This window comes from Mauremys mutica, chromosome 11 (genome assembly GCF_020497125.1).
Source record: "Mauremys mutica isolate MM-2020 ecotype Southern chromosome 11, ASM2049712v1, whole genome shotgun sequence".
NCBI classification, from domain to species: domain Eukaryota; kingdom Metazoa; phylum Chordata; order Testudines; family Geoemydidae; genus Mauremys; species Mauremys mutica.
The window spans coordinates 73,612,048-73,637,838 of record NC_059082.1 but is presented as its reverse complement, the minus strand read 5'-3'; the positions used below and the strand labels follow the sequence as shown (position 1 = coordinate 73,637,838).

At 41.3% G+C, this 25,791-nt stretch overlaps 1 protein-coding gene across 4 annotated transcripts in view; it reads left to right on the top strand.

Moving 5' to 3' along the window:
• Positions 1-25,791, top strand: part of ADAP1 (ArfGAP with dual PH domains 1) — a 111,313-nt gene that overhangs the window by 42,869 nt on the left and 42,653 nt on the right. For all 4 annotated transcript variants that reach the window (XM_044981066.1, XM_044981068.1, XM_044981064.1 and 1 more), the window contains exon 4: positions 4,770-4,852. In XM_044981066.1, coding sequence (XP_044837001.1) covers positions 4,770-4,852 — 83 coding nt within the window. The remainder of the gene's footprint in view (positions 1-4,769; positions 4,853-25,791) is intronic.

The following is a 25,791-nucleotide window of genomic DNA, read 5'->3' as shown; positions in this document are numbered from 1 at the left end:
AACAAGGGTATGTCATGGAAACATGACAATAACCAATGCTACTGGAATCTGGTATCAGTACTAACAAGATCTTTCCCTTTAGCCATAAAACATTGTGGTTAAAGGGGTTTCATTTTATACCTGACTCCTGCCACTTACTAAGGTATTAAGGCCAACATTTTTAAAAGTCACCATTGGCTTTTTTGGGTGCCCAACTTGAGACATTGTAAAATGACCTGTTTTCAGAGAGCAGATGCTCAGCACTTTCTAAATCAGAGCTCTTTATGGTGTCTCAAGTTGGACACCCAGAATCACTGGTCACTTCTGAAACTCTTGTCTGAGTTTGGAAAGTTCTACTGGCAGGTGATTGCTTGTTATCTACCCACCTTCCTTGATTCAGTGCTATGGGAATCTCCCCCCATACATATCTTGTCTTTTGTCATAAATTCTAACAGCTATTCATTCATATTGATTTATTTAATTCACAGAGGAGTTCTGTGTTACAATAGTACAAATACGCAGGCTGTTCCCTGCACATTTCTAACCCAAATGCTCAACAGTCTCAAAAATAATGCTGCTGTGAGCTAGATGTGGTGTTTAATTGGCCCACTCCTATGCAATGACTTTAACTGAGCAGGTGTTGTTTTTAACCAGAGTATAAGTGTTTTTTGTTTGCTTTTCTTTCTTCATATCTGTGACACTGAAGCTGGAGGGAGACCATTTATTCAAGGAAAATTGGCATTGGACTAGAGCAAGTTGAAAATTTTCAATCAAAACAGTTTCTTGATGGAAAACTCTGTTTTTGATTAAACAAAATTGTTTGTGAAATGTGTCTGCTTTCTGTGGAAACTTTTTTGTCAAAAAAACCCAGCACCTGAAAACCAAAACTTTCAATTCAGAAAGGACATGTCCCAAATCCCAATGCTTTGATTTGGCTTGATTCAACATTAGACTGCATCCTCATGAGCCATCACAGTGCTACATGGGAGTCATAGTTTTGGTGCCTTATGTCCCTATTTTCATATATGGGCTGGATTTTTCTAGCTGAACTACATCTCCCATGATGCCTCAGAGCCACGTGACCTCCATGATGCAAGAGAGGAGACCTGGGGCATCATGGAAGATGTAGTCCAACCAGGGAGACCAGGGGCATAAGGAACACCAATTACACCTCCCATGAAGCACTGTGGCAGTGCAGGCAGATACAGTTTGTCAGACTGCTCCAAAATGGAATGTTCTATTTGGATTGACCCAATATTTCATTTCAATTTTTCCCAACCAAAACTTTACGTTTTCAGCCAAACATTTTTAGGCTTTCAACAATAAGCCTAAACGTTCCATGGAAAAATTGTTTTGATTAAAATGAATTTTTTTCATCAACATTTTTCATGGGGAAAATACCCTATTCTCCAGCCAGGTCTTCATTGGACACTTCTGGTGGTTTTGCTTTATATTTTCAATGGAAAATGGCTTTGAAGCCGTGAGGAAGGGAGGAAGACATCTGTTTCTTTCCTATTAATTTCATAAATATATTTTTCCCGTGATGTGGTATTTTTTAAAACATCATTAGACAGAGACTTGTCCTGAATCTGTGCCAGCTACTTGTTTAATTTTAAATGGTATCTGACTCAGAACTAAAACGACTCAACTGACTCCATCTGGAACCTTTACTGCTGTCCCTTTGACCTGAAACCATCTGCTTTGTCAATGGCACATTCTTCATTTCCAAAGGCAAACAAGTAAACAAAATATTATGAGATTTGGAGTTCTCAAGCACAACGCCATATGACCCCTTCTTAGACCTCTAGTTCTGCCATCTCTTTCATATGGGAGTTTTCCATTTATTTTAGTGGTAGCATATTCATGTTCTGTTTTCTCTTTCTCCTCCATTAAATGTTGCTTTCATTTGGATTTTTTATTTCAGTTCGCTATTGTGTTGATTACAGAACAAAGAGCCCACTACCATCTTTCTAGTCAGTTGCCAGGAATGACACATTCCCTGTATCTAACAGTCTGGCAGACTTTAGGTGGGCTGCAAGTTTTGGATCAGATTGCAAAAGCTGTGTATCTTCCTAGTTTAGAAATAGAAATTGGATCATCTCTAGAAATATCAACCTCATTAGTGGGCCCACTGGTCACTATAAACCTAATAAATGGCTGCAATTATTTCTGCTTAGAGAACTCCTATTGATGTTAATGAGAGTTTTGCATATTTGATCCTGTATTGGCATGTATTGTCTGTTCCAACTTCTTTAATTCTTTACTTCTTTACCCTTCTGTTTGGTTTCTGTAGAGCCTATGTCATGGTAAATACAGCTGAAATCAAACATGCAGAAATAAGTTTACAGCACGTATGTAGAGCAGCCCCAAGGGTGCGTTAAAGTGAAACATGGGTCTTATCCAAAGTCCAGTGAAAACAGTGGAAGGACTCCCATTGAGATCAGTAGGCTCCATGTTCTGAAGCCTTCAATTAAGGCATGATCCTCATTGGTCCTAACCACTTGCATCTCCCACTCACACCAGCACAGAAATCCAGCCCCATAGCACTTTACAAACATAAGAAGACAAGATCTGTGCTCCTCTGTAGAGTGTACAGTCTAAATTACAGCTACAAACCTAACAATTAAGGATCAGATATGAAAATAAGACGAAAAAGGATTTGGAGGCAGAGGGGGAAAGACGGACCCAATACATTTGTATTGCAGTAATGCCTAGAGTTCACAACTAAGATCAGGCCCTGTTGGCCTAGGCACTGTCTGTATACAAAGGGTATGTCTACACAGCATGTGAAGGTGTAGCGATAGCACGGTTAGGCATGCTCATGCTAGCCTAAATTTGACTAGCATGGGTAACAGCAGTAGTGTAGATATGGTGACGTGGGCTTTGATATGGGCCAGCCCCCAGAGTACATATCCAAGTTCCCTGGCAGGGTTGAACTCAGGTGGCTAGCCCAGGCCACCATGTCTACACTACTGTTGTTACCTGTGCTTGCTATATTAAAGATAGCATGGATATGCCTACCCGTGCTCCAGTCACACCTTCATTTGCGGTATAGACACACCCATAATGAGAGTCAGCTCCTGCCCCGAAGAGTTTATAATCTAAGTAGATAAAACAGACAATGGATGGGAGAAAAGAAATATCACTATCCCCACATTTACAGACCAGGAAATGATTATACCTACAGGTATGGAGGGATATTCTCTTGTAAGTTTGATTAAGTTGTTCGCTGAAGCTAGAAATGAATTTTTTATGATGAATTTTGTATTAATTTTCATAAGGAAACAAATAAAAACAAAAGATAAATGAATTACAGCTTGTATGTGCTACTCAAATACTGCACATTTCACAGGATATCCAATAAAATGATGCAATTACGCAACTTTACAACTTGTCAAAGTTGCAAGACCAGACAATACAGAATCAGGCAATATTACACAGACATAATACGTTAGGGTGGGGGTAACAATAAAAGAAAAAGACGTACACAAATAGGCAAAAAAGCAACAATTGGATGGGAAGAGGGAGGTGAAAAGGCAGAGAGGTCAGATGTAATAGAAGTCTGACATCATTTGAGCTATCTCAGCATTCTTTATCCAAATATATCAATTTTAAAAAAAATTAACACTTTTTTCTCCTCTGAAGCATTTTTTGAGAACAAGGAAGTTATGCCAAGCAGATACTGTGTTTAATTTTCATAAAAGCATAAATACATGTTGGGTTTGCATACACTCCTTCCGTGCACACATTATTTGTTTATTTGGTCACACAGATATGATGGGGTTGAAGTGCAATGAGTTCTGCAAATGATGAGCAAATCTAACCCCCTACGAAGCGATTGCTGAGTGATACTTTTGCTGAGATCAGTATAACCTACTTCTAAATGTTCCACAAAGGAACAAACTTGGAGTAACATGTGGTGCTCTTAAGATTGTAGGTCAATAGACAGTTAGGACCAATTAAAACAGTCTTGAGGCTACAGCAAATTCCAGGCCAAACTCACATAGGTCCCCTGATTAATGCTAGCAGTCACTTTTTTATTTTAACTTATTTGTAATCTTTGATCTAAATGGTTTTTCTGGAAATAAAGATCTTGTGTGCCAGATAAATGACACCAGTTTCCTTTCTGGAGATTTCAGTTGGAAATGTAGGGCATTTAACAATAGACAGATGGTTTTCTACAAAGTTTTCTGCTATGCGCTTTGAGTTCATCTCTTTTATACTGTGGAGTACCTCCTCATGTTGATGCACAGAGATCTCTTTGCATAGGCTCCAGGCATTGAGAAGAGATGATACCTCTCAATCTTTAATTGCTAAAAAGTCAACCATTTGAATGTATTGCCATAGGCATGCCCGATTTCTGCTGTATACCGTCAGCACTGAGACAATAGTCTCCTTTTGTTCCTGGACCGATCCCCCTTGTTAAAGAATTCAATCCAGCAAATGTATTTCCTTGCCCAGCATTCCTAATTGAAATGAAATAATATTTGAAATTACTCCTGTGTTAAGAAGGACATCTTGCACCGAGGCTAGGTGCTGAGTTACTCTGCTAATTTTTGCATATAAATTTTTAAAAGTTCCATTAGAATTGTGTGTACAAGAATCAACTTGTGGTCTAAATGACAAACAGAGGAACCACAAGCCAAGCCAATGACTCCGGCTGGTGTACAGTTTCATTTTTGGAGGGCTTTCAACTTGCACTCACATTTCCATTGAAGAATTAATGATCATAAATTATTTTTTAGCTTATTCTGGACTCTGTCTCCTTTTCTGTGTGTTTTTTTTTTCAGACTGCTACGAGAACAGTGGATCAGAGCCAAATATGAAAGAAAAGAATTCATTTACACTGAGAAGCAAGAGCCTTATTCTGCAGGTAGTGAAAGAAATTCTCAGCAGATGATTTTTGCTGTGTACAAAAGCGTCCGTTTCCTTTCTGTGGTCTCCTTTTCTATAACATTGAAAAATGACATCGCCCTAGACAGGAGGGGAAAGTGCAACTCTTCGGGAAGAGACTCCCCTTGGGATTGGGTCGAGACGTTAGAGTCTGATCCAAAGCCTGGTGAAATCAATGGAGGGGCCATTTCATTGACATCAATGGGCTTTGGACAATGCCTGTGACCAACAAATAACGTACAAATAGGATACTTTCTGGTAGCTGGGTGTGTTAATAGGAATTAAAATATAGGTCATTACTTGGTAAGGATATCATCAGGAAGAGTTTTCCACTGGGAAGAGTTTTCCATTGGGGTTATTAACTTATTTGGTTTTGTTGTAATGTCTTTGTACATGAGTATTTGGGGACAATATTTTTAAATGGTTTTTCATGCAAGGTGACGGTATATATGTGAGTGTATATATGTGTGAGTGAGTACCATCTGTGTGTGTGTGTACACACGTACATGCTCTTGTGAGTAGGGTCAAAAATTCAGCCCACATTTAAGTGCCATTAAATGCAAGTTGACTGTTGTTTTTAACAAAATAAATTGGGGGGTTATTCTTTAGAATTATCGCAACGATAGCTAAGCCATCTGATTTGATTCAAAAGTCATGTGGATCCTTCCTGCCTCCCCATTAACTTCAAGCCAGGAGGTTATTATTTATGAATATAGGGACTGATCCTTCTCCCATTGCAGTCAATGGCAAAACACCCATTGTCTTCAATGGAGCAGAGGCAAGCCCATGGCATAGCAAGTGTACTGTTTGAAAAGGCTTCCCATGCAGCCATCAAAGTCTCTCTTCCAAATAGTTCAAATCTGTGCCTGCAGTACAATACAGCGAGGAACCGTGGTGTTTGTAGAGAGATTGACTTGTGGAACAGATGGATCTTCAGAAGAATTTGTTGGGGCTCTTTTTAAGTGGAAGTTTGGGGTTTGGCGAACATTACTTTTGAGGCTGTTGTGGGTGAAGTGAAAGAAGACATAAAATTGGCTGGTTTCCTGTTCTTTTCACCAGATGAAGGTGGCATTGAATTTGTTCTGCATTTATATTGTACTGTTTTTTGTATTTTTACACCAGCTATGTGCATGGATGGCGCCGGAATAATTTTATTAACAAGGACCATGGTAGTGACGAAAAGGGTAAAATATTAATTTTATGCTGCTTGTGGAGCCTAATAATAAGCAGGTAGCACCAGTGGTTTGCTGCTAATTGAGCCACAATTACAATCTGACCTCATATATACCCAGTTTATGTTCAAAGAATTTCTGCTATGCCATTTTATGTTTATATGTCACTACATATAATGTACATATTAGAGAGAGAGAGTGTGTGTGTGAATATATATAGATATGGATGTATAAAAGTGGTGTATTTGAGATTTTCAAAGCTGCCTAGCAGATTTGTATACACTCTGTTAATTTTAATGTATGGTGTATATATCCTTTAAAATGGATCTATCTATATATAAATCCCTTAGACAACTTTACTGTGCACCGAATATTAATCTTTAGTGTTAAGGCACTTTAATTACATGTCTAACTTGAAACGCGTGAGTAATTCCATTAACTTCCATAAAATGACTGGGGTTTAAAGTTAAGCATGTGCTTAAGTGCTTTGCTTTGGATTGGGGCTTAAGGGTTTTGAGAGTTCTAAATAGATATTGTAGCAAGGATTCAAACAGGAGTTAATTTTAGCTGCATATTTTACAGGCATTGTCTGATAACTTCATTAGTCAGGAAAAGCTATGCATTGTTTAAGCACATATTGATACACTCTGGTGTTTTTCTTTTTTTTGGGGGGGTTGCTTTTTTAAAAAGTTTTCATGAAAAATTAAATAGAGAACAAAATAGAACAATGAGATATTTTTAAATGACAACCATTTCTGCCAGTCTCTGGACAAAGGAATGCCACTACATGTGTATGTATTGCTTTATGCTTTTAGCTCATCTTTTTTGGGGGGAGAGAGAGAATTTGTCACAGTTAAGACCTGACACAGGGCCTATGTATATTAGCCACAAATGTAATCTAGAAATATTAGCCAAGATCTGCAGCCAATGAATGCACAATACAAATCAGCCATGGGCTTGCAAAAAAAACGTGTTAGCCACTTTACTGTCCCTCAGTCCTGGGCCAGCTGCATGCCAGTTTGGTCATGTGGCACAAGTTAGAACAGCCTAAGAGTTGCTCTAATTTACACTGCCTGCAAATGGCTCCAAGATCAACTGCAGTTTGTCAAGACAGAGGAAAGTTCTGACTAGAGATGGTTGAAATTTGGAATATTCAGTTCATGGGAAATTTCAAAATTTGTTCTTGGTCCAAATCAGAATGAAAACAAATATTTTCAAAATTTCCAATGAACCAGAATTTCCAAAAGATTTGAGTTTTGGAAAATGTTCCTTTTGGAATTCCAAAATTTCATTTTTATTTGTTCATTGTTATATTTATAATTTTTTACATTATTTCACAACATGGTAGTACTAGTAGTGCATAATATGTGCTACTGCTGCTGACTTGTCATAATATGATGTTGTAATTGAAATAGTCTTTTTATTTATTAATTTTCGGTCATTAAGGGTGGCTGCTGCTTAGTACACGTTGAAATATTTTATCTTGTTTTTCTAGATCAAAGTTTCTACTGTCCCTGTTCTTATGAAACAGTTTGACACTTTATGTCAACGACTCAACAGGAGCCACAAATTATGCACTGCTACTACCGATGTGTTATGAAATAATGTAAAAATAATTTGAAAGTGACAAAAACCCATACAATAAAATTATGAAACAAAATTTTGGAGTTCTGAAATGAAATTTCATTTCAGCATTCCCTGAAATGAAAATTGTCCTAAGGAAAAAGCTTGTCATTTGCGAATATTTCTTCCCATGGGACAGTTCTTTGAAATCAACACAGTTTCTGAAATGATTTGATTTTGAAGAAAATGGCATTTTTCATCGAAAAAAATGTTTCAGGGCAACACTTCCAACCAGCCCTAGTCCTGACCACAATGCGTGCTCTGGCCATACCCCTCCCACCAAATGCTGGGTGAAGTGGCTAGGAACCACAATGCCAGTTTGGTCAATTTCCCCTATGCTGGAACGAGCAGTATGTGGCTGGCTGCCCCCATGCGTACGGCTTCTTTGCACTGCAGGAACACATCAGGGGATCTGGGCCACTGGTGGTCGTTAATGATCTCCTCTACAAAAGGTGTCTTATATCACAACCATGCATAACACATCTCACTGGAGTGTGCATTTTCCCTCTTTTGTCTTCCAGGTGAAGTTTCCCCCTTAACACTAGGTTTGACTATTTTTCTCACCATTCTGAATTCCCCGGAGAGGCGCTAGATTGCCGGTTTCCAAGTATGAAACATTTTGCTACTAGTAGAGACATCAGGATCCATTTCCTAGTGTTTGCTGGAAGATTTAATTCCATCTTCCAATCCCAGGGGCAATTTTATGCTCTAATATCTTTGCAATAATTGCATAAAAAATAAGAGAATGCTCTTCTTTAAGTAGCTCCAAGCAAGGTCCTTTTCCAGCCAGTCTAATAATGACAAGTATTTTTTGAAGCCCTGATCAGAAATTCAGCTTACTCTGTTTCTGAACAGCCTCTGGGGAGAGATTGTCTAGAGTCTGTAAATGCCAAACAAAAACTACTGCAGCCTGACTGACAGTCACAGCTTAAAGGAGTCTCGGGACTGGAATGTCAGATGTTGCAAGTCAGGACTGAGGTGCACAGGGAAGCAGGAACAGAGTCTGCCAGGAGGATGTGAGTAAACGAGTGGCTCTCAAACTTTTTTACTGGTGACTCCTTTCACATAGCAAGCCTCTGAGTGTGAGCCCACTTATAAATTAAAAACACTTTTTTATATATTGAACACCATTATAAATGCTGGAGGCAAAGCGGGGTTTGGGGTGGAGGTTGACAGCTTGCAACCCCCCATGTAATAACCTTGCAACCCCCTGCGGGGTCCCGACCCCCAGTTTGAGAACCCCTGGAGTAAACCCTACAGCTGCCAGAGAGCAAGAAGAGGAAGGACTCCGGGTTGTGCAGGGAATAAAAGGTTCCATTGCTGCTCCCATAGAGGTTTTGCAGAGCACCTGAGCCAGCTGTCATTGGGTCTCTTTGCTAGGTTAGTCTGCCTGCGGGCTTAGGAGCGGTGAGGGGGAATTCACTCTTACAGCCAGAGTAAGATGGGACTTGCACTGCTGCTCTGATTTCATACCCCAAGTGCCATCGGAGCACATCCCCACCTATCTTACCCCCCCCCACACTCCCCGAAGGGTCTGCAGGCTTCAGAAATTAAAATTCAATGTACCTAGTTTAATGTTTATTAAAATAAACCCTTCGTTTTGATTGTGGTGGAGGGAGGGATGAGGTTCAGAATTAGATGTCTTGTCTCTAGCATCTAGCGATAATGGTGCTTTAAGGAAATAGTCATTAGTAATAAATAACAACCTGCAAGTACAGGACGCCTTGTCCGGAATCTGGAGTGTAACCCAAATACAGATCAATTCAAGCTTTTTTCTCCCCCCCTGCCATGCTCCCACTTATGCGTTTATGTTGTGATGCAGCATATCCCCTTTGAGCACCTGTAGGGTTTGCTGGCCAGATCCTGGCCTTCTTCCCAGTGTAGGTTATACTTCCTACCTTTGGGTCTCTGTCCCCCTCTATAGCTGGACTACACAGACCTATGGGTCTGCTACTGGATTTGAAGTAATACACCTGGGCCTTCTAACGCAAGCAGTAGAGGCTTGTGCTTTTTAGATCCCTGGGTTCAGTCCCTGCTACCGATGAGCCATCCAGTGACATCACATCACACATGGAAGCAACAGCCATTTCCTCCCTCCTCAAAGGGGGGAATACACCGGCTAGGGTGACCAGATGTCCTGATTTTATAGGGACAGTCCCGATTTTTGAGTCTTTTTCTTATATAGGCTCCTATTACCCCCCACTCTCGTCCCGATTTTTCACACTTGGTGTCTGGTTATCCTAGCACTGGAAACCCCATGAAAGGAATTTTGCAGAGTTTCTCTCCTGCTCTGCAGCTGTAAGATCCCATGGTGTTCCCAGCTACATCCCTATCTTTCAGCTCCCATGCTTCGATTCTCCCCCGCCATGCGCACACACACTCTGATGGTTTCATTGCTGCAGAAGGACCATCATTAATGGGTATACTAGCCCCATAGATTTTAGAGTGAGGAGTCAGTTCAAGTTCAGATGGCGCAGGAAGATTAGCAAAACAGCAATTAAATGCTTCAGTGATCTGCTATGGATACTTAACTGAGTTATACCTTTGATCTGTGGGAGCTGTTTAATTTCAAATGTAGTATTAGAGCTAAATAACTTGTTCACCCTCGCCAAATTTTGAAGCAAAGAACTATTTGCATCTCAGTAATTTAGATTAATGCTGAAAGTTTGCTTTCCTCGGGCAATTGAAACATTAGTTGCACAATGACATATAATGATACTAGTTTTAAAGTGTCTCAGATCGTTGTGTGTGGTTCAGCCTGGCTTAGTTCCTTTTGATAAATGAGCTGATTAAATTACTGTCAGTCTACAGCTCGTTATTCTCTTTAACTCAGTTTAATGGAGCATGAGCTCTGAATTTGTTTGGAACTGGGAATGGAGATAATCCCAAACAAAGTATAGGGAAGATCTGGAACCAGAAGTCATTAGATAGGGTTTCACTTTTCCCTCAATCATTTTGAAAAATTTAACGTTTTCCCTTGGAATATCATAGTTAGCTGTCAGCATTTAGGGGAACATTTTCAAAAGTGCCTTAATCTCACTGAAAGCCAAGTCACTTAGGTGCTTAAGGGTAACACTTTCAAAATCAGCTGCATGTATATTTGTGCCGGAGGAGAAGTATGGTGAGAGGAGGGAGAGGGTGCCAGCTTCAGGGTTAAAAGTATTACAATATTTTGAAGTGATGAAGGTTGTAGCACTTTGTGCATGCCAGGCAAAGAGCAGGAGAACAGTGTGGATGTATGGCTTGGAGTTGGTGGTGGGTACAAATGGGAAAAGTTAACTGATCTGAAAATGACTAACATTCCAACTGTCCCTTTCATTGTCCCCGGATAAATCACTCCCGGACCAGTGCTGTTTGTATGCTGTGTTACTGTGCATGCCGGTAAAGGGGATACTCTGGAAGATGCATGTGCAGCTTGTCTTTGTACTTGCTTTAACATAAGAAAACAAGAAGGGGACAGCTGGTGATTCCTCTCTTCAGTGGGTAGTAAGTCACTTGATCCTTGCAAGGAGAAATGACTTGACTTCACTTGTAGGATCTTTAAAACATCCATTCAAAGGCTTGGTATAGTGAGTGCTCTCTCTGAGACGGCTAATCTGTCTTGGGAAGCTAACAGAATTGCCTCTGTATGTGTGTATGCCGAGGAAGGCAGTAACACCTCTCTTTCTCAGCTCTCTTTGTTGTCCAGCATTAGGTTTGAGGAGTCCAGCACATTAATGAGATCCCTGCCTGTAACGTACACTGTATGTTCACCTGTACAGACAAATGCAACCCATCCTATGGACATCAGTAATTTTATTTAACAATTTTTATTCTCTACCCATAGGACCAAACAAAATAAATCTATTGGCTGACTAAACACTTTCCCCAGCAAACTAGAATGAAATGACTGACGGCAACTAAACCAGCTTTAAATGTTCCCTCCAGCTTTCACTCTTGTTTCCCTTGTCCTTATCCTATTGTCCTTCTCTGGTGGGAGCAGCCATCCTTCCCTCCCCTCCCCTCCTTCTGCTGTTTCATCATCGTCATGCATCTTATACAGGCTGAGATTTTTCAAAGATGCCTAAAGGTCAGGTGCCTAACTCCCTTTCGCGTGGAGATCACAGCCGATGCAGTAGAGGTGTTCTCTTTGGAGGTAGGTCAGGTGCCTAACTCCCTTTTGCCGTGGAGATCACAGCCGATGCAGTAGAGGTGTTCTCTTTGGGGGTAGGTCAGATGCCTAACTCCGTTTCACGTGGAGATCACAGCCGATGCAGTAGAGATGTTCTCTTTGGGGGTCTGTAGAAGCTATAGTCACTAACTTTCATCTGTTTTGGCAAGATTTAAGATCATCATAATCTTGGTGGCTGACCCGGCAGTGCTGCCGTATAGGACAAGAGGCTATGTTGTCAGGAGTCAAGGCTTGTTGGCGCTCCAGCTGCTTATTATGCATTGGATTTATTTTGCCTTGCGATCGCTCTGCAGGAGATGGCATTATAGACGCTCCAGAATGTTGTAGCCTGGGACATGATAAACTGAGCAGGGCAGATAAACGGAGGGAGCATCTATGGGGCAGAATATATATAACGTATCACTGGGGAAAAAATTCTACAGTGTAAAATGGAAGGCTGATTTCAGAAGGCTCCAATTATCCAGACCCTTGAAACTTACCCCCGATTATCTTCTGGCCTTCATTAAACCATTCACGTCAGGGCTGTCACTTGCTAACTGTCACTGTGGCTGTGTTGCTACTAAGGTAATGCCCTAAGGCTGAGGTGCTGCTGCGGTGCGAGATGTTGTGAAGCGTCACAGGTTGTGCTGAGTGTAAGAAGCATTGCATAGTTCTGTCAGTGCCGGTGCTTAAATCATCTCGATCTTGTTGCGAGTTACACATATTACAAAAACCATGGCCGGATAGCGCAGTGTAGCGCCCCCCCACCCCACCCCACCCCCCGAACCATGCCGTGTCCCTGTTGAGAGCTGTCCTGTTAGGAACCATTGCTGAAGAACCCTGGAGCACTGCCACTGAAGTGTATTCATAGCACCACTAGGTGATAACTGTGGGCGGTCGGGGCAAATTTGTATATTAGCTGCACTGGGAGTTGAAGAAAGCTGTAGTGGCTGAGTGGAAATAGTGTGAGGGGAGTGGGGATTGGTGCAGCACCAGCTCTGCTTCTCCCTACATCCTTTGTAAACTTGACTAAGGGAGTGGATGTGTCGAAGGGAAAGGGAGCGGGGCAGAACCCAGAGCACTCTGTCTCCTCCCCAGCTGGCTGCAGCTGGGGTAACCCAGAGCAGTCCTGGGGCATCCCCAGGCCCACCTGGGGCTGTGCTAGGTGTAAACTCAGCACAGTTTAGGACAGAACTCCAAGGATTTCGCCTGCCAAAGGGACGCTTGTGTAGATGAGAGATCTTCTGCCATCTGCTGGTGTAAATGTGGTTGGGCAAAATTAGTGAACACAAGTACCTGGCATCATATTTATATGTGGCAGGTAACAGGTAGCAAGGACACGGCACTTCTGGGTGTGTGTGTGTAAAACAATCTCCGTGGAGAGTGGGAGAGGAAGGATTTCCCAGTGGTCACAGGCCTAGCCTGGGATGTAGGAGATCCAGATCCAGTTCTCTGCTCCATCACGGACTTCCTGTGTGACTTGGGACAGTCCCTTAGTCAATCTGTGCCTTAGTTCCCCCTCTAGAACATGGCGATAATAACATGGCCTGCCTCACAATTAAGTATATTAAAGACTGAGAGCTGCTTTTAAAGACTGGGGTACCATGGAGTGAGTGGCAACAAGCAGAGGGGGACATTTTAAATGTTACATACCTTATTACCAGCCAAAGGCATATGCATAGTAATTGGATCACAGACTGCTCTCAGTTAAACTGGTGTAAATGCAGAGTAACTTCACTAACTTACAGTGGTGTAAGAGAGAGAAGGATTTGGCTCATTTAGGGTGACCAGATAGCAAGTGTGAAAAATCGGGACAGGGGATGGGGGGTAATAGGAGCCTATATAAGAAAAAGCCCCCAAAATCGGGACTGTCCCTATAAAATCAGGACATCTGGTCACCCGGCTCATTGTTCTTAAAGGGCCAGAGTTCGGGGTATAGGAAGGAGAAATCCCATTGGTGAGCTACAGACGCGGGAGAAATGTGGACTGTGCAACAGTTTATCTGGTGTAGGGCTTTGTTATTTAATAAAATCATTAACACAATTCAAGAAAGTGACTTGTGTGTTTCAAATCAGAGCGTCCAAGTGCTTTTAAATACAACACAAACTGACAGTAAAACAGCTTCGTCTAATGCAAAGTTTAGCCTTCTGCAATTTTGCTGTGGAATTTAATGCAGTGCTACTTTCTTGTATTTTTTTAAGCCTGTAAATCACATTGATGTTAATTCCCATACTCCTTTTACCAGGTTACAGAAGAACAATCAATGACAGGAGAGGATTTAGTGGCAGGAAAGGGGGATAATTGCACTGCTACCAAACCTGTGTGCTGGTGTGAAATCGCTCTAACAGAATAAGAAAACAGTGGGCTTCCCTTACTCCCTCCCTCCATTGTTACTAAGTATCCATAATGAGACATTTTGATTTCAAAGAGCTTCAATCCAGACGCTGAATTGTCACAATCATTTGCCAGGGGAGGGGTGTAAAGATCAGTGTCCATCTTTATGTGGAAGTCACCTTTCATTACTAATAAGCTACCTTGAATCATGGCAGATCAGATCCTCAGCTGGTGTAAATCCAGATAGCGCCCTTAAAACCTAGGGGGCTACTTGGATTGATACCAGCAGAGGATCTGAAATGGGACCTTTAAGGTGGAAATCAGAGCAGGTGACTATACACATATAGGATGATATTATATAATGCGGAGGAGGTGTTTCTAGCATGGACCAATTTTTACTCTATTCAAGCCTATTGAAGGCAATGAGTGGGTGGAAGTGAAGGCAATGTTTAGCTGCATATATGTATGGACTTCCATAACACTTTTCTCAAATGCTGTCTAGAATAATAGCGTATAAGTTAGTCCATATGTTGGCTATATGAATATAATATTAATGTAGAATTTTGGAAATATTACAACACCCTGAAATACCAGCAAAATCTGTTTGGTCTCTACCGGAAATATTATCTGTTTTCTGCCCAAAAAGATTTTCACGTGACTTGGGAAATGTAGCTGGAATTCTTCCTCATCTGCACTTGAATTTGAAGGAGCCTTTGCTTGAAAGGAAATAGCGAAAATGCACGAGACATAAATACACTCCTCTTGGCTATGAGAAAGATGCTCTTATTAGCTCTGTCTGACCTGCTGAGACACGGTGCAGTTTATTTTGGGCCCGACCAGACAAAGTGCTGAGCAGCACAGCCGCTAAACCCCAATTATTTTAACTGACAGACCTCATCCTCTGTCTTGGACCTGACTGCCACTCGCTAGTGAAAGCGCTAAGTGTCTGAGCAACACATTGTCTCCAACACACTGCAGCCTTGTAGTTTTGTTATATTACACACAGCCTCAAAACTGAAGCTCCTCTCTCCTCCTACTTAGCTTCTCAAGCTGTGTGTGAAGGCTGAGCTGAAGCAAAGGAACAAACAAGCCCTAGCGCTAATCTAACGAGGGCAAATCTTACTGCTCCTCAGACACAGCCCATAACATAAGCTGGGCTATGTTAACCAACCAGGACAAAGAAAATATAGAGCAAGCTGGGAGGCACAAAGTCATTTGTCTACACGTGAATGCCCGGGGTCCTTAAGCAAATGCTAATGCAAAGGGAGCTTGCAGTGCTCTCCGAACCAGCGCCATCCGTCTTGGCAACGCAAAGGTTGGTGCAGTACAGTGCGAAAAACATGCATAACGCCTCACTCTTACCATTGTCCCTAAAGCCCAGCAGCAGAAACGTTAGAGTAAGAAACATGGTAATAGATGAGGGCAGTAGACAAAGAGATGAGTTGTCGGTAAGAGCCAGTGTCAGCGTGTGGAATTAGATGGTAGCTGCGGGTGGCAGGGAAGAGCTGGTTGTGAGCTGTGATTTTAAAAAAGGACGAGGAAGCAGAGAGGATGGAGGTGGAAAGACTGTTGGAGCTGCTACTGCAGGGAGGCAGGCAGCACTGACCGCCAAAGGGAAAAGAGGACTTAGATGAGGCTAGAAGTAGAGCGGGATGGTCATTTTTGGATGACATTTGTTCATTGGAAAATGCCAGTTGATCAAAACTGAACCTGTTCATAGAAAAGGGCCAGTTTTGACAAATTTCTTCATTTCAAAAAATGTTTCAAAGTTGTCGAAACGTCCCATTTCAACACTTTCAAAATGAAAAAGTTCTCTGTTTGGGATTGAAATGAGTTCACTTTGAAATTTTAGGTTTTAATTTATAGTCTTTAAAAAAAGACAAAGGGGAGAAAAATGTAAAAGGCCAAAATCAAAATGAGACATTTTGAAATTATCGGAACGAAACATTGTGCTTGATCCAATCTGCAATCATTTTTTGGAGTTTTGAGATTTTTGACTTTTTGGGTTGGGGACAAATTCAAAATCTCAAATCACAAAATCAAATCACAATGCAGGACAAACATTTCCTGCCCACCTCTAGGTAGAAGATGGGGGCAGACTGGGGCTGTGGCTCCAGATGCACTTTACAAGTACAGGACATAGCAGGCAAGAAGGTAATCGGAATAATGGAACTTTAAGGATTATGAAGCAGGAATGCTGGGATTTGTGCCCACCTTGTTAGTGACTATATCATGCACTTTTAGCCCTACTGGTTTCATGAAATTGTCACTGGACTGATCACTGGTCATAAAGAACAGGACGTGCTTTCAGCACACAGGGCAGTAAGGACCCTGCTACACCATCAGGTAGCAGAGTTTCTAGTTGGAATTGATGTCCAGAGGAGTAGGGGAGTGGCTGCAGAATAGGCTACCTAAGTCAGTGATGTTCTTGGGTGGAAGAGCTCTGCTCAGGACTGAAAGCTGCAAGCTGAGATGAATAGTGTGTTGTCATACAGTCAGCAAGTTTTTATATTGCAACCCACAGGGGGGAAAGTAGCTAGAGAGAGGAAAATCCATACCCCAGCTAGGGAGATATCGAACAGAGAAGAGAGAACACCGAGTTTAGAGGGAAGGAATTTTCTCCAATGTCTTTCATCCTCCCTCACTCTGCTTCCCTACAATATAGTCTACGTATACTTGGCTGCAGTTCCCTCGGCAGGAGGGAGGAGGGTCAGAGCAAAAAAGAAAATGATGCTTGGGCAAAGGTCTTTTTGAAAGAGGCAGCTGCAAAGTCTCAATTATGGACTTTCCAACAGTGTCAAGCATAGAAACTGTTTGTTCATTCTGGTTTCTGCAGTAGATGCTGGAAGTAGCATGCACTGTACTAGCACTGTACATGTACTAGCACTGTACACTGTACTAGCACTGTAGCATGCACTGTACAACCGTACACTGGTTGTGAGGAAGGTGCACCAATACAGCTGAGATTTGTTTCAGAAAGCATGCAAACTTAGGGCATAAGATCTTGAACAATTGCTTGTGAAACAACTCTATTTGCAGAAGCAAAGGAATGTGCTGTTCACAGGGGAGAGCATTTAGTGGTTAGCGCTCAGAATTAGCACCTTGGGTTCTGGTCCTTAACCTATCCCTGCCTGGCTATTGAGCCTGAGCAGGATGCTTATGTGCCTGTATGTCCAGTTTATCCATTTGTAGAGTCATACTTTCTCTCCCATGCACAAGTGATGTGCAGAATTAATGTTTGCAAAGCACTGTGGGTTCCTAAGATGAAAAGTGTTACATAGATAAGTGCAAAGAAATTGGTGGTGGTATTTTCTATTTGGAGCTAACTCCCCTGCAGAAAGCTACATGAAAATAGCATCCGTGTTGTGAGAAGCTCTAGTCCCTTGGTTTTTCCTATGAATGTGTATCCTGGCTTCTGTTTTCTTTCTATGTTTAATCAAAGATTTCCCTTTTCTGAATTTTTCTGCTAACATGGTGCCTGAATGATATGCATGGAAGGGCTTGATTCAGATTGTGGGGAACTCTTGCTTTTTTGGATGCAAGTATTTTCAGTGAAAGTGAAATGTACAGGGGAGTAAAGAGTTGGTTGCATTAGTGGCTCTGTAATAGACAGGTAGCATTTCTAAAACTCTGATGTTCATACTCAGACGCTTTGTGGAGGGTGAGGTGACAAGTTAAAATAAGTATGGTTTCAAAAGGGAAATTTGCAAAGCATTGTGGGTAATGCTATTCTAATTAAGGCAATGGAGGTGGTAAAGATATATATATATATGGATATATATAAAACACACATACAACTTACTTATTTCAAAGCAATAAATTGTGACTATATGGTACCTGTGTATCCTGTCAAAGCTGGAAGAGAAACCACATGAACAGGTCTCATTTTTCTCAAGGCTATGCAGAGAGGTGCAGCTGTTACTCCAATAAGCAGAGACTTTTCTGGCTGAGACAACAGCTGCATCGTGGTGATAAGAGTCAAGAAGTGTGTCAGGAGTTGCTATGTTAATTCAGTCAGGGCCTAGGCTTGCATCTGTTGCCATTGGTAGGGAGCAGTTCTTAGCATTGCTGTCCTCATGGCAAGACCGCTATCCACCATAATGCATGTGCTTTGCAATCTTACTATAAAAGTGTTAAACTATAATACCCAGAGTATTTGTAGCACCTTTCATTCAAGGATCTCAAAGTGCTTTATAGACATCAGTTAATTCACGAGGGCCTGATCTTCAAAGGTGCTGAACACCCATAACTCCAGCTGAAGCCAGTGGAAGCCGTGATTACTCAGTGTATCCAAAATCTGGCCCTAAGCCTCACGTCACCCTTGCAAGGTGGCTGGTCCCATTTTACACATGGATAAATTGAGGCAGACAGACTGAACTTAAGTGGTTTGCCCAGGGTTACTCACTGAGCTAGGGATGGAGCTGGGGTTAAAATCCAGGGGTCCTGTCATTTAGTCCTTTGCTCTAGAGACTACACAACACTCTTTCCAGGCCTTAATTTAGATCTTGATTCTTCTGTTCCTCTGTCTGTCTACAGCTATTTATTCTGAATTGTGTGAAACTTCCAGTGTAAAGGATAGGAGATCATAAATAGTTCTTACCCCCTGTGGTCTTTGGAGTGAAATGTTCCAAGCAGGAGATTGGAGCTTGCAGAAATAAACGAATGGCAAGAGATGGACATGGCCTGCCTCGTAAGAGGACACATTTCTGTAAATAGCAATTCACTGCTGCAGTTAAAGACTTGTCTAAAAGCCACCTCTAAAGTGCTGCTCAGAATATCACAGTGACATTTCTGTTCCCCACAAAATGCTCCCTAGTGGCAGGATGGAGCTTGTTAGTCTGGTATTTGCTGGGCTCTGCGTTGGCCATAATCAAGTTTATCAAGCATTGTGACCCTCCAAATAGTTCATCTTTTTGGTATGGCATCTGCTCCAGACAAAGGTCCAGATTCTCAGCATAGCTCCATTGAAGCCAGCAAGTAGATTTAAGCTAGTTGACAATCTAGAGACCAAGACGATCAGTAGTCTCTCCACTTACAGAATGTGTTTGTTTTCACAACACCGTGGCAGCATCTGTCTACAGCTGCCATCCCTTGCACAGTCCCTAATGACACATGATCAAATGGTGATAGGGAAACCTGAGGGGCTATGTTATATGTAGTTCACTAGGCAGCTTTGTGAAATGAAACCACCTATTCTCAAGTGGCTTGAAGAAGTGTGGATGTTATCTGCCGAGCATCTCTACTGTGGTCATTAAGCTAGATGTGTTAAAACAACACAGCCTGCCGCTCAGAAACTACACTCTTGCAAAACTGCCAGCAGCTGGAGAGGAGGCTCCTTTTAGCATGATTTCTTTTTTAAATGTCAGCTGGTCCAAATCACATTAGCTATCTTACCTATTTTTTCCTAGAGGACAAACACAGCCTCAGAAATATAGTTTGCCAAAATTGGCCTGTGGGGCCAGATCCTCAGCTGATGTAAATGGGAGCATCTCCATCAACTTCAGTGAAGCTTTGCTGATTTACACCATACAGTTGCACTGATTTCCTCTTCTCATAGTAAGTTTATTATTGTTGATACATATAAGCTCATATAAGGCTCAGACCCATTGTACAGAATACAAAGATGGTCCCTGCCCCACAGAGCTTACAATCTCAATACAAGGCAAGAGAGAACAAGTGGACTTACAACACATGGGAAACCAACACATAGATATCCCGTTAAGGACCCAGTTCAGCCAGGTGCTTAAGCACGTACTTAACTTAAACATGTGAGCTGTCCCATTGACCTACTGCACTGAAGCCATGCTGTGCCCCTTCTAGAAAGCTGGTATGGACCCACATCACACTGCTTCTGAGCTTCTCTAATATATCAACATTGTTTTTTATGGTGGGGAGCAAACTATGGCCTTACCAAGTCCATGCCCTGCAGTAGTCCTTCTGGATAAAATATTTCCAGATTCAGGGCCTGATCCAGCTCCCACAGAAGTAAATGAAGTTACCTCTGTTGCATTCAGTGGACATTGGCTCAGTCTTGTGATGCAGAGATCAGTCTTTTATCAAAGCAGAGAGAAGGACAACATCCACTTGGGGTGGGAAATGGAAAAGACTAGGGTTGTGAAGCGCTTAAAAAAATTAATCGCGATTAATCACAGGATTAAAAAAATTAATTGCCTGATTAATCGCATTGTTAAACAAAAATAGAATACCATTTCTTTAAATATTTGTGGATATTTTCTACATTTTCAAATATATTGATTTCAGTTGCAACACAGAATACAAAGTGTACCGTGCTCACTTTATATTTATTTTTTATTACAAATATTTGCACTGTAAAAAACAAAAGAAATAGTACATTTCAATTCACCTAATACAGGTACTGTAGTGCAGTCTCTTTATAATGAAAGTTGAACTTACAAATGTAATATTATGTACAAAAAATAACTGCATTCAAAAATAAAACAATGTAAAACTTTAGAACCTACAAGTCCACTGAGTCCTACTTCAGCCAAGTGCGCAGACAAACAAGTTTGGTTACAATATGCAGCCCACGTCTTGTTTACAGTGTCACCTGAAGGTGAGAACAGGTGGTTGCATGGCACTGTTGTAGCCGGCATTGCAAGATATTTATGTGCCAGATGCACTAAAGATTCATATGTCCCTTCATGCTTCAACCACCATTCTAGAAGACATGCGTCCATGCTGATGATGGGTTCTGCTTGATACCGATCCAAAGCAGAGCAGACTGATGCATGTTCATTTTCATCATCTAAGTCAGATGTCACCAGCAGAAGGTTGATTTTCTTTTTTGATGGGTCAGGTTCCGTAGTTTCTGCATAGGAGTTTTGCTCTTTTAAGACATCTGAAAGCATTCTCCACACCTTGTCCTTCTCAGATTTTGGAAGGCACTTCAGATTCTTAAACCTTGGGTCAAGTGCTTTATCTATCCTTAGAAATCTCACATTGGTACTGTCCTTGAATTTTGTCAAATCTGCTGTGAAAGTGTTCTTAAAATGAACATTTACTGGGTCATCATCTGAGACTGCTATAACATGAAATATATGGCAGAATGCAGGTCAACTAGAACAGGAGACATATAATTCTCCCCAAGGAATTCAGTCACAAATTTAATTAATGAATTTTTTTAATGAGCATCTTCAGCATGAAAGCATGTCCTCTGAAATGGTGGCCGAAGCATGAAGGGGCATATGAATGTTTAGCATATCTGGCATGTAAATACCTTGCAATGCCGGCTACAAAAGTGCCATGCAAATGCCTGTTCTCACTTTCTGGTGACATTGTAAATAACAAATAGACAGCAGTATCTCCCATAAATGTAAACAAACTTGTTTGTCTTAGCAATTGGCTGAACAAGAAGTAGGACTGAGTGGACTTGTAGGCTCTGAAGTTTTACATTGTTTTGTTTTTGAGTGCAGTTATGTAACAAAAAAAATCTACATTTGTAAATTGCACTTTCACAATAAAGAGATTGCACTACAGTACTTGTATGAGGTGAACTGAAAAATAGTATTTTTGTTTATCATTTTTACAGTGCAAATATTTGTAATAAAAATAATATAAAGCAAGCACTGTACACTTTGTATTCTGTGTTTTAATAGAAATAAATATATTTGAAAATGTAGAAAAACATCCAAAAATATGTAATAAATTTCAATTGGTATTGTGTGATTTAACGGTGCAATTAATATTTTTTATCACAGTTAATTTTTTTGAGTTAATTGCACGAGTTAACTGTGATTAATTGAAGCCCTAGAAAAGACCTTAGGTGAAATCCTGATTCTACTGACATCAATGGGATTTTTGCCTTGTTACTCATAACACCGACAGTACCTATTCTGCCCCCAATAAACCCCAACCATCCAAAACAATACAATAAAATGAAACCAAAACCCCTCCTAAAATAAATCAACCTAACCCACTCCAAATAAATAAAAGTAAATTCATAAAATTAAAAAATCCAAAAACTCTACCCCAAGCAGTGTTTTCTGCCCCAGAGAGGCAGAAAGTCCAGAGACTCCACGTAGTCCAGTAGGGATGTATATGGAAGGTGCTCAGAAACAACATGAAAAACCCAGAGACAGATGGAATTTCATCTGTACAGTCCATCCCTCTGTAAGGGCAGGATGAGTGAGGGCAAATCCCATGGGAGAAGGAAGACTTTCCCATCCCCAACATCTGCGATCTTATGGTTTTTCATCAAACAAGAAAGAAGTTAGCAATTTAAAAAAAAAAAAAAAAAGTTCAGACCATTTCTTTGGCCCGTCTACACTAGTGAGCTTACAGCAGCCCAGTTGTACGGATGCAGCAACTCTGATGTAAGATTGCTCGTGTAGCCACGCTATGCTGACGAGAGAGAGCTCTCCCAGAGACATAATGAAACCACCTCAATGAGCGGCGGTAGCTCTGTCGGTGGGAGAACTTCTCTCACTGACAGTGCTGTACACACTACAACTTACCGGCGAAACTCATTTTGCTCAGGGGGGTGGGTTTTTTTCACACCCCTAAGCGACGTAAGTTTTGCTGACATAAGTGGTCGTGGAGCCATTGCGTAAGCCTAACGTCAGGCACAAAACTATGGCAGCTTGCAAAGTAAAAAGAACTCTCTGGCATCAGGGAAAGAAACATATGCATGTGTAATATGTACACGTGGGAGGCTTAAAATGTGAGCAGGAAATGAAATGTGACATCCAGACTCAGCCATAGAGACCCTTAATTTAATATTTTATGTGACTAGTGAAAATCATGAATAAATCCAACCCTAGATGTGCAATCTGAACACAGGAACTCACAAGCCTCTATAAAGTACTTGTGGAAATTCTATGGCAGACACATCCAGGCCAGTATTTACTTTTGCAGAGCATCAAGTGTAAGGAGGTCCCTGAGAGAAGTCTGGCACCTTTCTTCATGGCTAATGTGTGTGAAGTGAGCTGCTTTCATTTCTGAGGTCTGGCTTTCATCCTGTGCATCACTTAACAATAACATTGTTGTTAATGCTGGGGGTGGGTAGGACTGGATGTGGTACAGCTGTGTGCATCTGGAACTTGCCTCCATTAGGGAACACACAGTATCTTTCTCGTTATATGACCTGGCGAGATCCTTTTGCATTTTTTTTCTTCTCTCCAAAGAGTTCACAACAACTCCTTGTGGTGGTTTGTTGTTTTTTTTTTAAAAGACCCTTGTTTCATTGCTTGGCTGTACAAGGCAGACCAGAGCCCCTGTAGATCTGACTGCCCTTTGTTTTAAAAGACGACAACGTAAACAAGGGAAAGGCTTACAGGAATATTAAATCCTGGAGCAGATCATGCGGCTAATGTGGCATGCTTTATAATGGCAGCCAGGAGCAATTTGTAATAAACCGTAAATATTTTCCCCCTCACTTAACAAAAGCCAATTTACTACAGATGCAACAGTTTCCAGATCTCCAATTCCTGCTTCCTTTTGAGTAATTTGGAAGTAACTAAATAGCAGTTGTTGTAATTTTTACCTAAGTAGCCTCTTTTGTCCCATGGTCATCAAAGGCTTGATCCAAAGCCCTGTGAGGTCAGAGAAAAGATTCTCGCTGACGTCAATGGACTTTGAATCAGGCCCCAAGTGTCTTGCAGACGTTAGCTAACATTAGACTGTAAGTGTCATGGCATACGTTATAAGACTATATAAATATAATGTTAGACCACAAGCCTTTCGGGCCAGAGCTTTGTCATCTTCCATGTCTGTAAAGTGCCTAGCACACTTCTGGTGCTGCATAAGTAATGGGTCTGATTCTCTGCTCGCTCTGGTTTAGCATTGGTGTAACTCCATTGATTTCAGTGGAGTGACTCCTGATTTACACCACTGTAAATGAGAGGAGAATAAGGTCCAATACAGGAACAGCTGAATCGCGTACAGAACTTTCCTGAACCTGGCTTTTTTTGTTAGGAAAATATAATTTTAAACACTGTTTTAATGGATTTTAGCACTGGTTTTAAACTGTATGTCTGTCTGTCTGGAAAGTGGTTGTTCCTGTATTTGGTACATCACAAACGTTGGGATTGTGCATTGTTAGCTTCCTTTATTAAAGATCCAAAGAGCATTGGGCCAGACTGTGTGTGGTGTGTCACCGTCTCCCAGGCAAGTTCTGGGAGAGTTCTGTGCCTAAAGAGGAACATTTCCAGCCACAATTGGCCAGCTGGCGGGTGAAGTGCACTCACTGTACTCGGCCTGTGGCTGTTGCAATATGCTCCCCTCGGCACACCTCTCCAGTTCCACCAGCCAATGTGGCCAGACGGCAGAGCCATGGCAGAGAGTCGAAGCAAGCCGCCTCTGTAGCTCTCAGAACACACACACACACACTTTTTCCTCCAAGTTTGGATGACTTTAATTCCCTTCAATTCTCTTCCTCCTTGAACCTTTTTATGTTTTACTGTCCATCTTGAATGTAAATGTTATTTTTGGTGACATTGTGAGTTGGAGCTGATCAATAACAATAACATAAAGCATGTCCAAGGCACTAGTCTGTTTACGTGACTCTTGTGCAACACACTTAAGTCCCATCCCGCTGCAGGTGTTGACTGTCTTGCGATCGGATGTTGTTATAATTAGGGCTGGACGAAACTACTTTTCAATGGAAAATTGGGTTCTTGACTAAACAGATTTTTTTGTGAAAAGTGTCGGCTTTCCATGGAAAATGTTATTTATTATTATTATTTTTTATCAAAAAGCCAAACTTCTTCAAACTGAAATATTTTGATTTGGAAATGCTGCTGCAGTGCCTTGTGGGAATAGTAGTTTGGTTGCCTCATATCCTCATTTTCCTCTTATGGACTGGGCTTTTCATCTGGACTACTTCTCCCATGATGCACTGTGGCCAGGGATTCCCAGGATGCAACACCTCCCCTCCCCAAGAAAATCAAAACTTTCCGTAGAAAGTTTAGACTAAAATTCATTGAAATTTTTTGACCAGCTGTAGTTATAACTGGATCTCCTGTGTTGGTTTTTTGTTTGTTTGTTTTTTTAAGGTAGCAGATCTGGATTTATGTTAATAATCTTGGCCCAGACAAAAAGATCTGAGTTTTCCTCAGGAGTATATGACTAAATCTTTTATTTAAACAAAAAGAAGTGTGACTTACTGACTGACAGATAGTAAGAGTTGTCAGAAATATTGGGCCTCGATCTGAGATCATAGAGTGGAATTTTGAATAACAAGTAGCCAGTTATTTCTCCTAATTAGTTTCAGAGAGGAGTAGTTGCTTTGTTTCGCTTGGCTTTTAACATCAGTGCTACCCGATCTTAGTCTCAAATTGGCTTAAATGCTCTTCTCATACTCAAAAGGGCTGAATATTAAAGTTGTATTAATAATAATAATAATAAGAGATATGCCAATCTCCTAGAACTGGAAGGGACCTTGAAAGGTCATCAAGTCCAGCCCCCTGCCTTCACTAGCAGGACCAAGTACTGATTTTTGCCCCAGATCCCTAAGTGGCCCCCTCAAGGATTGAACTCACAACCCTGGGTTTAGCAGGCCAATGCTCAAACCACTGAGCTATCCCTCCCTATCCATCATTATTTGAATGATGCTCAAGCATTTCCTGCCATTGCCCCATTTTGATAGCAAGTTTTGTTTGTTTGTTTGTTTTACAGCGTAGG